The sequence below is a fragment of the Heliangelus exortis genome, chromosome 2 (assembly GCF_036169615.1).
Source record: "Heliangelus exortis chromosome 2, bHelExo1.hap1, whole genome shotgun sequence".
Lineage (NCBI taxonomy): Eukaryota > Metazoa > Chordata > Aves > Apodiformes > Trochilidae > Heliangelus > Heliangelus exortis.
Window position 1 is genome coordinate 55,969,933 of NC_092423.1, and position 15,893 is coordinate 55,985,825.

At 42.3% G+C, this 15,893-nt stretch overlaps 1 protein-coding gene across 2 annotated transcripts; it reads right to left on the bottom strand.

The window, feature by feature from the left end:
• Positions 1 to 612: 612 nt before the first annotated feature.
• On the bottom strand, positions 613 to 13,111 carry PDIA4 (protein disulfide isomerase family A member 4). Of its 2 annotated transcripts, XM_071736235.1 has the most exons (10): positions 12,666 to 13,111; positions 7,962 to 8,133; positions 6,187 to 6,392; positions 5,480 to 5,618; positions 4,757 to 4,962; positions 3,943 to 4,101; positions 2,748 to 2,899; positions 2,154 to 2,310; positions 1,836 to 2,069; positions 613 to 1,279 (listed from the first exon to the last, which is right to left on the bottom strand). In XM_071736235.1, exons 1-10 carry the CDS (start codon positions 12,769 to 12,771, stop codon positions 864 to 866), a joined length of 1,947 nt encoding a protein of 648 aa, XP_071592336.1. In that variant the 5' UTR covers positions 12,772 to 13,111; the 3' UTR covers positions 613 to 863. The 2 variants fall into 2 exon arrangements, with proteins under 2 accessions (XP_071592336.1, XP_071592337.1); XM_071736236.1 differs by lacking the exons at positions 5,480 to 5,618; positions 6,187 to 6,392 and having other exon boundaries at positions 12,666 to 12,797.
• Positions 13,112 to 15,893: the final 2,782 nt, after the last annotated feature.

Here is a 15,893-nt window from a genome sequence, read left to right on the forward strand (position 1 = left end):
GAGTAAATGTGATCATCCTTTGTACCTGCAGTAACTGCCACTGCAGTAACAGTCCATCAGAAGGTACTGATCTGCTTCATCAAAGAACAATCTACTAGCAAACACTTTCCTCTCTGCAAAAGGAAAGGAAACAATAACAGACTTGACACCAGAATCCAAGTATCACCACCCAACTAGATGCTTCTGCTGCACTCCAATAACTCCAAAACATACATGGGAAGACTAAGATATAAATGAGTCCATATGGACTAGTAAAGAAATGTACATTAGAAAACTTGCTATTTTAACATCCCTCTCTACAGAGAGGAACAAAGCAAAAAAAGCCAGCTCTAGAAGCACATTTAGTAAGTCGTAAAACTCAATAGCACCAAATAATTCACTGATGCTTTAGAAAACTCCCATTCTTACCCTCAGCAAATAATACAGTGAAATAGTCAAATCAATAGGTATAGAGAAATAAAACAGGAGACTGGCTCAAAACACTGTTCCCCCCAATAACCACACCAACAAGTAAGACAAATCTGTTTGGCAGAGAGATCTGGTTCTCTCTTTTTCGTAATACCTTTTACATTAAAAAACAGTTGCACTGGAGTAAAATGATCAAGCTCAGAATAGTCAAAAAAAATAAAGGATGTATTTTTCTCCAAAGACCAAAACCATAACTAGTGTATGACTTTTGAATAAGAGAAATTCAGTGTCCAGAAAAACTTTTATGCCATATAAAAAAAAAAAGATACTGCAATAGGAAACTTTACTTCTCAGGAATTTTGTTGCTCAAACTGCTTATTCTTCTCTCAAAGTTGTCAGTAACTCGCCCTTAACTACAATGTACAAGTGATTTTTCTTCACCACCCTCATATTATCTAAAGCTCTTGTTTTGTTCTAGAGAGTTTTGTTGCATGCTCCTCTATAAATTTGCTCAAATGCTCTAAATCTCTGTCCCCGCCTTCAAATTTAATAGGGTTGTTCTTCTTCTCCCTTGGAGCAAAGTAGATAGTGGGGAATCCCTCTACTTTGTAGTGGTCACTCGTCACATCATTAGCAGTAGCATCCATCTTGGCTATGACTAGATTTTTCTCATTCTTGTATTTTTTTCCTAGCTCGGTATACACTGGTTCTAGTTTCTTGCAGTGTCCACACCACGGGGCATAGAACTCTATGAGAACATCATTCTTTGGATCCATTACTATAGTATCAAAAGTTTTGCCCACTACCACTTTCACAGGTCCTTTATTATTTTTTGGCACTGGCTGGGACTTCACAATAGGCTTCAGTTTTCCTAGAAAGAAGCAAAACACACACCATTGTTAGAATACAGTAAAAGCAATCCTTATGATGCCCCCAGGAATAAAGGGCAGAAGTACACCCTCCCACCAAGAAAAATGCATTACACCAGGAAATGAAGAAACTCTGCAAGAACAACCTCTACAATAAACACAGGTAAGCCTGCTGATGATGTTTTAGCTTAATAATCTTACAAAATATGGGCAACAATTTGTTTCACAATTTCCTAGAACCTTTCTATATCTTTTTACGGCTGTCCATCCACAATGTGTTAGATAGTAATTTATTACACTAGTTCCAAATATGAATGATTGGCTCACACTTCAAAGCTACAAAAACATTTTAGGCTTGCCAAACATGCTCAGTGTGAGAATAGTTCAGGCAAAGTTAATGAACTGAGATTAAAACAATATAAGGCATGGAACAAGCTTTAAGCATTTAAACAAGCACGTAAGGCTGCATGTACTTCACTGCAGTCACTGTTTCAGGAAAAACTCTTGGAAGGGAAAACAAACCAAATGGCTTAGAGACTTCTATTTCAAAAACTGTACCTTTTTTAAATGCCAGCACAAATTGCCTGAGTACATCAGAGTCAAACTCTTCTGGCTCCATGGCATACTTCTTGCCACCTTCATCCAGAATGGCAACATTGACATCCTCTCCACTCTCAAGTAGGCCCAAATCTTTTATTTCAGAAGAATAGTCTTCCTCATCAGAAATAGCAAACACATATTCAGGGAAGTCTTTGGCCACTTCCAGGACTTTGCCTCTCCAGAACTGGGTAGCTGGAAAAATGGAAGATTTATAATTTCTCGTTACTTATTGCTTGCTTCCTTCAAAAATGGAGACGGTAATCTTAGCTAACTTACCAACACGATAGTCGAAACCAAAGTCTACAGAATAATATACAACAACTAGAGGACGCTTAGCATATCTTTTAGCATCATTGGAAGGCTTGCGATGACCAACTAGAGGCAAAGCATGTTTTAGCACATGCTCTTTAATCTCTGATCCATCTGCAGAGTCCTGCTTAAAAAAATTGGGATAAAGCTCAGACAACTTAATTTAAATGACAATTCTGTTACATGCTACTGAAAATTAACATGGATGCACACATGAATGAGAAAGAGGGGCATGTTATAAACAGTGCTGCTGCCATGTTATTAAAAGCCTTGAGTCCTAAAGATAATTTCTTATTCTACCCTTAAACTGAATACTGTAATGGTAAATACTTATAATGGTAAAACCCCAAAATATTGTAACGGTAAATTTATTTTTTAATATATAGCCCCTGGGTTTATTTTATAAAGCTTTCTTGAACTAACCAATGCAATTTCAGGAGACAAGCAGGTTGCCTCAAATAACTAGTGAATTCAAACAGCAAGATGGCAACTGCAAATACATGCCAAGAAAGAGAATCTTCAGTATGTGCACAAATGTTCTAGCTTTTAACAGCTACTTACTTTAAGATCCAAAACATGCATCTTGGGCTCATGCTTTGACTGAAATTTTTCTGGCTGCATGAAAATCAGTTTTCCTGGAGATGCTTTCAACAGTTTTGCAATTTCATTGCTGAAGGTGTGGTGGAACTTGTAATCCTCTCTTAAACCATTAGCTGAAAGATTAAGGTTAGGGAGAAGGAAAAGTCATCAGGGAGTGAACTGACAGCCTCTGACTGAAATCTTGAGATGGCACTGGAAGGAAACTCTCTTCCCATTCTCAGTGGAACACAGAGACACCCAGTCTTGGTGAACAGCTCTCATCCAGAGGTGAGAAGCATGCAAAAATACATGCTATTCACATAGCGCTATCTGAATACTCTTCAACAGCCCATCTCCCTGGGGAGTTATTGTACATATTCAAAAACGTTGAACAGCTTCCAAAACACATACAGTGAAACAGCCATTTGTTTATCACTCTTCTTTGCTTCTTTCCACATAACAAAAAGCAGAGCAGGAAAGGATCTCACAACTTTTATCTATTTGCTTTGGGGCAGCCTGGAATTCAATCTCTTGCCACACTGTAGCAACCATATCAGCTCCTAAACCAACTATAAATGACTGCAACCCCAGGAACCAAGGCAAAAATTGCCCATACTGTTCTTCAAGGTTCTAACAGAAACCAAGAGTGGCTGTTAGAAGTCTGATCATGTGAAACACAGGGACCAAGCACTTCAAGGGCTTAGCCTTTTCTGTGTGGTAGCATATTATTGTTAATGAACTGTCATTTTGTCACATCAAGGACACTTTTAAGAATTAACAATACCAGGAATGTAGCTAAACTGATCCAGAGGTGTATTCTTTCTCCAGGCTCCATACAAGTTTGGCAGAGCCCAGCCTCTGGAACTGTCAGATATGGAACAACAGCAGATGGCAAAAGGGTTAAAGCCAAGAAGTTGTGATTTGCTCCTCAGCTAGAATTTTCTGTCCTTTCTAGTTTGCATGTTTTTACAGACACAGTACCAAGAGGTGGTACCTCCTGTGACTGGCTCATACTTCAATTATAGCCTCAAAATGTAGTGTAAGCTTGTTCCATCTTTTTCCTCTCATTCCTCTCTACCTTCTCACACTGAACCAAGAGCACAAATTAAGAATCTATTCGTGCCTACAGTCGTAAACAGATTCTCAACAAAACACTAATATTTAAAATGTTCTTTACCTGCTTCCTGATAGAGCTGGTAGGCTTTGTCATTCTCTCCGCTAAAGACACCAATGATGATGACATCATCCCCATCCCTCAGAAATTCCTGTACCTGCTTGGTTGCTTGAATCTGTTTGGATGGAGGACCAGCCTGTTCAGCCATGTATTCAACAATACCTGTGAGGCAAGCATATACCCAAGAAGTGGCTTAGAACATTTATTGAACTGAAAGGTTCACGCATTCCCTGTATGACCTTGTTTAATACCACATTTCTCATGGACACCTTTCCTTCTGTGCAGCCCTCCCCAAGTAACTAAAAGACTAAATCAGCAAGACCTCAGTTCAAGTTTTTGAAACTGTATCGCTGGATGTTCTCTTTCAGGTTGCTTTCAGAAGAGGTGATCAAGCACAAGTTCTATGAATATACACTGATCTTTCAAGTAAACCTTGAACATTCTAGACGTTTCACCATCTCCTGACTGCTATAAGCCAAAGTTCTATCTTAAGTCTTCCCTAATATTGAGCACTTTGCTGGCCCTTATGCTACATATCAGTGAAATGAAAGGTTACCCATTTACTTGTATTGCCACTGCTTCACCATGAGTATTTAACTTACATTAACTTATATTAAAAGCTTATAGTACCACCATAAGACATCAAAGCCTAGAGAAAAAATTTATCCTGCTGTCCAATGTAGCTATGAAAGCACAGTTTTTCATCTTTCCCTAAATACCACTGCTGTGATATTAACAAGAATGCAAGTTCTATAAACATATCAAAACATTTCTGGTCAAGCCCTCACAAAATAAAAAAAAGCAGAAGTTGCAGTACCGTATTTTTCCCGTGGACCACTGTAGTCATAAGGTTTGCCTTTGCGGAAAATTTTCAGAGTTGGGTAGCCAGTAACATCAAACTTCTTGGCAAGCTCAGTTTCAGCAATGGCATCAACTTTAGCCAGAGGAATAGGAGGTGTGCGCTTGCTGAGCTCTTGGGCAGCCTTCTCATATTCTGGAGCAAGTCTTTTGCAGTGTCCACACCTAATAAAGTAGGGAGGAGGGCAGTTTTTACAAGATGTGAGTCCTGCTACGTACCTTCTACCTCTGAATTGGAAAGGTTATATACTCCAGAATGGAGAAAGCAGAAATGGGATTATTCAAGCTACAGAAGACACTGAAGTCTAGTAAGAATTGTCTGTCCAAGCAGAAGACAGACTCTGGCTGGCCCCACATTAGTATAGGCAGCTTAATTTTTAAAGGTTTAATTTTTAAACTCCGTTTGGTTTTCAGTATCTCGCAACGTGTTTCCAAAATACTAAATGAGAATCTTCAGTGAAGTTTTGAAGACCACCCCTTGTTGAGCAACAGATCCTGTCAAGTCTTCAAGTGATTTGTCATGTGAACCTAGATCTAGATTAGAACCAAGGTACACCAGAGCTACGCATACCTGCACAAGGCAAGCTTTTTTAAAAAGAGCCATAACAACTGAAAATAGGTTTACCAAGCGTGTTTATGTGAGCTGTCCTAGGAAAGTATAGGTGACTGCCTTCTTGCTTACCATGGAGCATAGAACTCCACCAGGATTATGTCAGCACTACTCACGATGTCATCAAAATTATCCTGGGTCAATACCAGGGTAGCTTCTGGTGGAGGGTTCCAACTGGGATCAGAAACCTCCTTGACTTTGGCCACAATTGCTGAAATAAAGTTCAAAAGCCCAATTAGCAATTGGGAATGCAAGAGTTAGTATCAAGAATTTAAAATCAGAGTGACAAGCATGGCCTTAGACCAAAACTTACATGTCAAAAAAGAACACTTTCTTAATTGAACTCTTTTATGCTTTATTTCATCGTTGATATTGCCAAGAAGTACTTTGCAGCACCACAGCACATAGATTCCATGTCAAAACAGCTAGAAAATGTAGTTTTTCCTCTCTGACTGAAGATGGCCACATTCATTAAGCAAGAAACAAGTGGTCTTATATAAAATCCATATATAGACCAGATGTTTCTTACTAGCTGGTCCTTTGGCAAGCACGTGGCTACTTCTTCTGAAAACCTTTCGTAAGTAACAGCACTACCCACTTCCTGCAAAATTGTCGTCTAACACACAGACAGTTGAGAAGGCAAGCAAAACTTCAGCCTTTGTAATATTATTCTGCTTAAAATAAATTAAGATTACAGTCCTTCAAAATAGTCACATTATGAAGCAAGACCATACACTAATCTGCTTTCTTACAAAGAATTGGAAAGGACTGTTGCTTACCATCTTCTGTCCGAGAACCATCGTAGTCAACAGGTTGGCCTTTTTTCAAGATTTTGATGGTTGGGTAGCCACTGACATCAAAACGACTTGCTAGTGAAGTGGATGCAGTAGCATCTACTTTGGCAACTGGAATAGGAGGGTCATTTTCCTTCAGAGTTTTGGCAATCTTTTCATATTCAGGAGCAAACTGCTTGCAGTGCCCGCACCTGTGAGATAAAGACACAAATAGATATATAAATGTACAAAAGACCCACAGGAATATTACACAATAATTACTCAGCATTTCCAGGATGCCTTCTGACATCAAGATGTTCATGACATCAAGCTAAGAGAGGTAGAAAGTAACTGTAGCTACTATGCTGTTTGTTCAAACCCCATTTTTTTTCTTCCATTCAAAATGCAACACATTTCCATATATGCTTAATGAAAGCCATTGTAAAAAAACAATAATTAACAATTCCTTTTAGAACAAAATTGCAAACTTTCTACTTTGCTTCTCCTTCCTCCCTGGTCCCCCAAATATGAAAGTCTCATTCAGACTTCAGCTTTCCCTTCAGCTTCTTCAGCTTGAATACAAGTTCATATTTTCTATCCAGGATCTTAAACTGAACTAAAGGGAAAAATAAACAACTTGTTAAGCTGGCCTAATGAAATCTTGCACCCACCACAATATTGCAGCACCTGCTCTCTCTCTAGCCACACTAGAACTCTTTGGGAGGAACAGAAGCTCCTGCTGCCAAAAGCTGGCTTGACAGAGGATACCAGCATAAGAAAAGCTGAATATAGCTTGACAAGCTGATGATGAAACGAAAAAAATTACACCTAGAGCCAACCAGGGATGGGATTCTCTGCAATGAGAGTGCAACAGTTAAAATGCAACGCTATCTCATGCAAGATCATATTCTTCCCTCTATTCATAGACTAGAAAAGGACAAGCTAGTAAGTCTACTTTGTATCACTAAGCCACAAAGGAAGAGGAGTGCTGGCTTGCAATACTAAGTTAGCAGCTTGACAGCAAATATATTCTACTCTTTCCTTGCTAGCCACCTCTATTATTTTTGTTCATAAGAATGCAAGAAAAGGTAAATTCCAGTCTAAATTCTTTATCTTAGCTGTATGCAGGTGAATCCACCGTAGTTCCTCTGAGCATACTGGTGTTACTCTTTATATCTTGGTATGCCAGCAGAATTACTGTAATTTTGTAGAGATATGAGGGGCTATATAAACTGGTAATACAAATGAGCTATGTCCTTACACCACACCTTTTTGGCAAGGGGAGAGACTTGAACATGAGAAGAAAAGCCTTCTAGCAATTCCCCTGCTAGGGAAGTCTCCTCCATTCCTTCAGCTAGATCAGAAAACGCACAGTTATCAGTGGGCCAGCAGAAGGGCATGATGACAGGCGGCAAGACAACACTGTATAACTTTTCTGGAATTCACTGGGGCTGCCTCTGTTCCTTGAACAGGCACGGAGCAAGGATAGAATCAGGGTTGTGGTTCCCTTGGTATGTGATCCCACAACATGACCCACATTTGTGAATGAAGATATCTGTCGTTTGCTACAGGGACAGAGAAAAGGGTACCTTCACACCACCAGAACAGTCTCCTACCTTGGACTATGGCAGAATCCAGTGCTTCTCGGGCAGGCAAGCTACTCCTATGTTACCATTGAAACTGCAACCCAGATTCACTTTTTAGCAGTGTGCCCTGTCAGGGAAGCCCCCGACAGCCATCCCATTCTGAATCTAAGGAGCTACCACAGGCTGTGAACCCACCATGGTGCATAGAACTCCAGCAGAACAGTGTCCTTGTCTGCAGTAAAGGTGTCAAAGTTTGCATCGTTCAAGATTAATACACCATTTTCTTCTTTAACTTCAGAATCATCATCATCATCATCTTCATTGCCAGCATCACCATCATCATCATCATCTTCTTTTGTAACTGATTCTGGAGAAGGAAAAGTATAACTGCAATACAGATTCTCTTGTGGCAAGTTTAACGTTAAAATAACATTATCAAGTCGAAGATGAGTTAAACATATTCTGTGGTTAAAAAAAAAAAAAGTATCAACACAAGTTAATTCCTGCTCCATATACAGTAACAGCTCCCCCAGTTGGCAAAGAGCTTGAAGCAGTCCCATTTAATTTCTGTCCACCGTATGCCAGTAACCATATCCATATTTCAGTTAAGAGTCAAAGTGCATTTCATTCTTCAGGGACAACTAGAAAAATGAATGCAACAAGAACTAATACATACAGACTTCTGTGACAATCACTACCAAGGTCTGTTGCACACATCTTCTTGAAAGGTGGGAAGTGAGGCACCCAGACATGTTTTGTTGTGCAAGAAAAACAAACAGATGGTACCTGAATTCAGTCAGAAGCCCTCCATCATGCAGCAAAACAGCTGTCCTTCAAGCACAGCAACTTGTGGTTGAAAAATCAGGTATCTTGTATCCAAAAACCAGATGCTATCTGTACCCAGTGCTTGTACTGTTACTCACACCTGTAACAGCACAACTGCTATCTGCTATGCACTGCCAGCCTGAAGGTCTAATAAATGACAGTCTTCCTAGAAACTCAAGTGCTATCATTTCACTATTAGCAAGATTATTTAGAGGCAGCACTTGAAAATGATGGTTCTATTCCTGACTGTTCAAGCCCACCCCTACTACCTCAATATATCTTCCTTTCAGTTACAGAGATGTTTCATATCTGTAATTCAATAAAGAGGCATTCCACCCATAGGAGAATCACTCTGCTCTGCATTAGCATGAATGTGAATAAAATAGTAAAAATCAAGTAAGTGACAGTCACACTCCTATGCACCTTGATCACCTCCTGGAGGAAAGGCACTCTTCTAAAAGAAATGGAGTAAAAAAATCTTTCACAGAAATTTTGGGGAGGCAGACCAAAACTTCTGGTCCAGAACAGGACTTCCAAGGAAAAAGCAGATTTGCTAAATTACAGAAGCAAAGTTAGTACATGAAATCTGAAGCTAGGACATTTCAGCTGGTTCAATCTTTATTCAATCTTGGAATTTGAGATGGTTTCTTTAATATTTGATCTTTCACATGTATCATTTGAGGATAGTAGGCCTTCCTGAATTACTGTCACAGAACAAGTAACAATACCTCATGCCAAACTAAAACTGTGCAACACTGAAGCTAAGGCCCCTTCAACCACTGGGAGTTCCAGGATTAAAACCCAGGATTAGAACCCAGCTTTACACACCGCCAAAATATTAAAGCTTTAGATGAGAGATCACAGAAGAGCTCATTTATCACACAACAGGAATCACTTAGGATTAAGTTTCCTTAACAACTACTATTGTTTAGTATGATCTGCAAAGCAGCTCGAAGTTCTACTTGCAAGTGGACTATGCCTCCTGTGTTGCCATCTCTGAGCACTTTCAGTGAAACGACTGAACGTCAAACACCCTTAAAGTAAGTCTACAGTGTCATGCACCTACAGGACTGTGCTGGTGAAAAAATCTAGTTTTCAGGGGGTTCAGAAATCAAAACTTCTGCTTACAAGTGTGCCCAGCAGTTTTAAGGGCTGTATTTCATTGTGCCTGAATTCCCAGTGAGTTGTGCAATGTCCATTGCTTTTCCAAGCAAATCGCTGCAGACTTGGCTTTTCATGACACAAAGGAATTTAAACAAAACTAGACAGCCAATTCTGCTCACACATCTCTGAAACTAACCACCAGGCTGCAATTGTCATTCCTGCTTACTATGCTAATTGCTTGTCCCCCAAGAAATGAGTGAGAAAGACCACTGCAGGAACTGTGGCATAAGCTCATGATTTAGAAAGCTGAGAATGAAGTAATACCTATGAAAACATCCTGCACAAACAGAAAATGTTAAAACACTAGACCTAACATCCATCACTGAAATTTTTCTGTATCTTTCATATGTGTCTGTATAGCCTGCCAGCATAAAACTTTCTTGACAGTGATTCACTGTCATGGGCATTATGCACATCCACTTCTTCTCAGAGATGACTCCAGATTTTCCAGTCTGGTTAGCAGAGAGCAAACTCACTTTGTACTCTTCAGTTTCACCAATGCCTAGCTACCTCTAGCATCCCCTTTAGTAATGGGACTTGTAAGACCTGCTTCAAGGACATGATCAAGTACAGGAATTGTGGGACTATTTTCATTAAAAGCAAGAAACTTTCCTCTGCATTAATAATTCAAAATTTGAAGGTAACAGATAGAGAATCTAACTGTGACACTTAAAATGGCAGAAATAGGTAATAAATATTTGCATAAGACAGCTAATGAAAATAAAATAGCTGCACCTAAACTTGGTTTCTTAAAGCTACTTGCAAAGCAGGTGAACAAGCCAACAAATGATATCTATGGGTAAAACCTGTCCTCCAGTAAAAGAAGCACTATCCCTTTTACTCCAACAAAGCCCTTCCACAAATTTCAACATGTTATCACTGAAGTCAAAAAAACCCATGAAGATGACACTCAAAATTTTAAGACCCCTGGCATATGATGCTGGCTGGTAGGCCTTCTTCAAATTGGTAGCTACTCTAACCAAAATCAATTCTTCCAGTAATGTCATTGAACTTTCAGCTTTTATTATTAGTCTGGCCTAGCAGCTTTTCTCAAGTAGGGTGAGTCCTGCATGAAAAAGCCTCATCCAGATTATCAATGACTTCTGGATTCTTCCTGAAAGTTTCATTTTGAGGAGTGTACTGTAATGTCTTTCTGAATTCGATAAGGTCACTTTTCAGAAACACCAAAGTCAAGCCTTGTAAACTGTTCTCAGGGCATTCAGTATCTTTTTTAATCGTTGCACTCTTCCCCAGTGTTTCTGTAGTGGATCCTCTACACAATCCCTCCTTTTCCTTCATTAGGATTCAGAGGTTATAACCGTCCTGACCTAGGCTAACCTAGCTGAGAGCATGTTCACCTCACTGCCCCAGTCAAGCTTCAGTTCTAAAACCAAACAGTGTAACAAGCCTGGTTCCATCTGAAAGTTTAATCTCCTGAACAATCAATTTTCATAAGTTTACCTCCTTGCTGCAAAGTCTTATCTGTTAACTTCAGACAGGTCTGCATTTCAAAGGTAAAAATGGAAATCCCTAACAATGTTGATTTTTAAAGCAAATGCTTGGTAAAGCCTAGCTAATGATTTATTTACAATTTTGAGATACACAACAGAAATAAGAAAATTACTCAAGGTGTGCCATGGATTAGTGTTTCCCTTGCACAGAAAGGAGACTGTATGTTCATCACTGTGCATTTGTGATCCTGAGAACTTCTGTAGTGAGAAGAACAGCTTACAAGGGAATCATTGATGAGAGCCCATGAGAACCTGTGATACTGCTGTCAGCCATATCACCGAGGCTTTGATGTAACATCACAGGTGTTACTTCATCATTTGAAGGTAGCAGGGGAAACCAGTACTGGGGTTTGTCATATGCTAAAAGCACATATCCAAGTATTCTAGCCTAAAGAAGAGAAGCAGACATAGTACATGTATTTTAGCCTAAAATTAAAAAAAAAATTCACCAAAAAATTCTATATGTCCTTATGTAGATACTATACATAAAAAACCAAAAATGTCTTGATCCTTATCCTACAGATCATACAGTGCATCAAACAGATAAGGTACTGGGCATAAATGCGTTTCTTCAAGGTTCACTGGCTGTTCACTGTGTAAGAATTTGCAGGACATAAGTTCATAAACTAATCCATAATCCGTTCTCCCTGAATGCCCTCTGGTACTTAACATTCAGCAGTGTTAATGTAGAAAATATAGAAGATGTAGGATTTCTCAAAATCCGTGTGAAAGATGTTGAAAACTAAAAAAGAAATATCTTTAAATGCCCGCCTCCTACATACAGGCGCTAAACTTGGTGAGTCAGAGCAGCTTTGTTTCAGCTGATTTTGAAAAGGCGAACACATGCATCGGTGAATTTCAAAGACGATGGGAAGAAACAAGCAACACGCGGCCTTCCTTCCGGGAAATAAAAAAGCAATCGGTTTGAAACACACTGAATGCTGAGATCCCCTTGAGTTAAGGGGGAAGGCAGAGTGCTCCGCCAGCTAACAAAATGGCGATTTACTGATAATTTAACAGGCAGTACTTGTCAACATGGCTAATTACTAGTTTTTAATTCCGTACTTCGGAGGAGCAGGGCTGCTGCACATCGGAGAAATGAAAAGCACTGCGACAAGCAGGCCCCCCGAAACATCATCGCCCTCGCGGAGGGGTACCAGCACCGTGCCGCCACCTGATCTGGTCAGGCCTGCCGAGAGCCGCCGGTCGTAGTCAGCCAGTCCAGCCTATGCAGCGGAGCCCGGGTTACCAGCAGCGCCTAAGAGCCGGAGTCTCACCCGCGTCTCACGGGGAGAGCCAGGCCGCTCACCAGCGGCCGGGGCAGGCAGGCGCCAGTATCACCGCCGCAACCTCGTCCCCCACCTCACCCGCACTCACCCCACATCCTGTCTACACTCACCTCCGTACTCGTTGTCGTCCTCCTCTGCTGCGGCACCCCGCGCCGGGACGGCGATCTGGGCCAGAACCAGCAGCAGCAGCACCACCCGCACCCCACTCGGCCTCATCCCGCCGTAACCCCTTCCCTTCCCTTCGCTTCGGCGCGCCCCTCGCGGAGCACTGTGCCTCCTGATTGGCTGACGCGCCCTACGACGCGCGCGGCCCGGCCGCCAATCGCCTCGCCCACCCCTCCAAGGCTGCTCCGCCGCGCGAGGGCGGCTGTTCCGTCACTGGGGGCTTGAGCGCGGCGTTGCCGGCGCCCCCGGCTCCTCAGCAGCGGCTGCCGCGCGAAACGAGCGAGAGTCCACAGAACAGGGGAAGCGCCCACCTCCGCGAGTAGAATTACACCGCGTGCTCTGAGGTGCCTCTCCCCCATTGGCTGCGCGGGGCCCACCAACCGCCGGCTGCCACGCGGCCCAAGCGCAGCCGCCCTGGCACAGGGAGAGGTGGAGGGGCGGGAAGCAAGAGCGAGAAGCCACATCGCCTTTCGGGATTGGCGGGCTGCCTCCGGGAGGCGGGGCTGGGGGGCGGGGGCGCCGGTGGCAGCAGGTGGCGGCAGGTGGTGAGGGCGGCCCGCGAGCCGGGCCGGGGCCGGGGCCGGGTTGGGGCCGTGGAGCTCGGGGGGTCGCGTGTTCTCAGGCTCGTGGGGGTGTGGGCTGAGTTGGGCTGCTGGTAGAGAAGGTCCCAAAGTTGTATTCACTGTTGTTGGAACTTAGTGCCGCTTACCCGAAGTGTTTGACAGGGTTGGGGGGTGGGAGGGTGTCCCATAGGGACAGACAGGGTAGGAGAGGTGGAGGGGTAGCCCTGTATGTTAGAGAGTCTCTTGACTCCGTAGAAATTGAAGTTGGGGATAATAAGGTGGGTCAGAATCAGGGGGAAGGCCAACAAGGCTGATACTGTGATGGGAGTCTGTTACAGACCACCCAATCAGGAGGAAGAGGGTGATGAACTCTTTTACAAGCAGCTGGCAGATGTTTCAAAATCGTCGTCCCTTGTTCTCGTGGGTGACTTTAACCTGCCGGACATCTGCTGGCAACTCCACACAGCAGAGAGGAGGCAGTCTAGGAGATTCCTAGAGTGTATAGAAGATAATTTCCTGATGCAGCTGGTAAATGAGCCTACCAGGGATGGAGCCCCACTTGACCTTCTTTTCACAAACAGAGAGCTGGGGCTGTTCAGCCTGGAGAAGAGGAGGCTCAGGGGAGACCTCATTGCTCTCTACAACTACCTGAAAGGAAGTTGGAGCCAGGTGGGGGTTGGTCTCTTTTCCCAGGCAGCTCTCAGTAAGACAAGAGGGCATGGTCTTAAATTGTGCCGGGGCAAGTTCAGATTGGATATTAGAAAGAATTTTTTCACGAAAAGGGTGATCAGATATTGGAACGGGCTGCCCAGGGAGGTAGTGGACTCTTCGTCCCTGGAGACATTTAAAAAGAGACTGGGTGTGGCACTCAGTGCCATGGTCTAGTGACTGCAGCGGTAGTTAATCAAGGGTTGGACTCGATGATCTCTGAGGTCCCTTCCAACCCAGCCTATTCTATGATTCTATGATAGGGCTCATGGGTATCTGGCGTAGCAATTCAACCTGTCATGTTGGAATTAATGACTGTAAGCAAAGGTGTTACAGGCCTTGGGCAGAGTAAGGGTGCATGCTGTGACCTGTCTGAAGGTGTCTTAGGCTTAACTTTGTATTTCCACAAAGCTGTGGTGAAACTGAACTTACAAACCTAGGTTGTAACAGAACAGTGGTTCAGTGAGTAATGTGATAATAGCACATAATCAGATTGGACATGGGAAAAAATCAGAGTAGGAAAGGTTTTTCTTTTAGAGTCTATTCACTGCTTATCACAACTCTTGATTTGAATACTGTGGTGGTGTGTGAAATATTTACTACCTTTATCATCAGTGTTTATAGAAGAAATAGTGACTATTGTAATCCATTTTATACTGATTTAGGCTGGAGATTATCCAGTGACCTGTCAAGGTGGAAGACTTCTGTGAGGCCCAGTACTTAATAGTTGACATTGTCCAGGCCATTGGAAAACAGATTAAAAAATGTTGCCAACAAAATTGTAAAGTAAGATGAGAAAGTGGTGTAAGTATTGATTTCGTCTGTTAGAATGTGAAATACAGCATTAAATAGTTTTCCTTTTGTGATGTGTTGCAGTTATTGTGTTTTTATGCCTAGACATGTTAACCAGGTTGAAAAGTTAGATTAATAGATTTGCTAGGCAGTCAAAGGTGTCAAACACTAAAATCCATCTAGACAGTGAAAAGAAAGTGGAAATAGCACAAATACAGGAATTTAAAAATTTGTTTCTTTGAAGTGCAGGAAGAAAGCCTTCAAGACAGTGTCTCTGTAATCCCTCTTCAGTCAAGGACAGCCTGGTCATTTGACTGAGATATTTGATAAGTTGTAGGTTAATTATGTGGGCATGGGTCATCTACCGCCATCACCTGCGACTTCTTGAATGCTTCCATCAGTGCTGCCTCTATACAGTCCTAAAAATGGACTAACAATGGACTGACTACATGACCAGTGTCACTGTCCTTGAACAGGCAGGGGTCATCAGTATGGAGGCCTAGCTACTGAGGACACAGCTGCGCTGGGCAGGGCACGTCTCCACATTGGCCTTCTCAGCCATCAGTGTGCTTGCAGCAAGTGTGGGGAGAGCCCTTCTGAAATCTCATTTGTGAAGCCAAGCCATGAATGAATTTAACAGTACTGGTAGGCTGGATCTTAGGCATATCCCACTAGACAAACAGGGCCTTGGCAAAGGATTGTAGTCTGGTCTGTCTTCAGACCAGTGGCTGTGCCTGTCTTCCTAGTTTGGGATAACACAGGGTAGCACCATGAGTCATAAATAGCACACCATAGACCAGATGGGATGTAAGCTCAGTGCAATTATGAAGTACGCTGGGCACTGGAAAGAGTGTGCTGCCTGTGCAAGTCTTCCAACAGATTCCTTCCTGCTCTCTAAAGGTTTACTTAGATGTGAGGATGACCATATGGATCTGAAAATGCTCTGAACTAAATAGTACTGATAAGAGCACTGCTGCCTTTTGACAAGTATTCATTCTTCACATTAGTTCGTAACATGAAAACCCTTCTCTTTATTAGGAGGGTCTGTAGGAAGAAGGTAGATGGAACAGAGCCAAGAGCAGATGACTAAGTATAGGGTCATCTGTAGGT

Bases quoted from the DNA above. Each gene is read 5' to 3' on its own strand.
- PDIA4 (XM_071736235.1), bottom strand. From the start codon at position 12,771: ATGAGGCCGAGTGGGGTGCGGGTGGTGCTGCTGCTGCTGGTTCTGGCC. The intron at 6,393-7,961 runs GTGGGTTCACAG...TTTATCTCACAG, and splicing joins CTGGAGTTCTATGCACCATG to GTGCGGGCACTGCAAGCAGT. The intron at 1,280-1,835 runs GTACAGTTTTTG...GCTTCTTTCTAG, and splicing joins TGTGCTGGCATTTAAAAAAG to GAAAACTGAAGCCTATTGTG.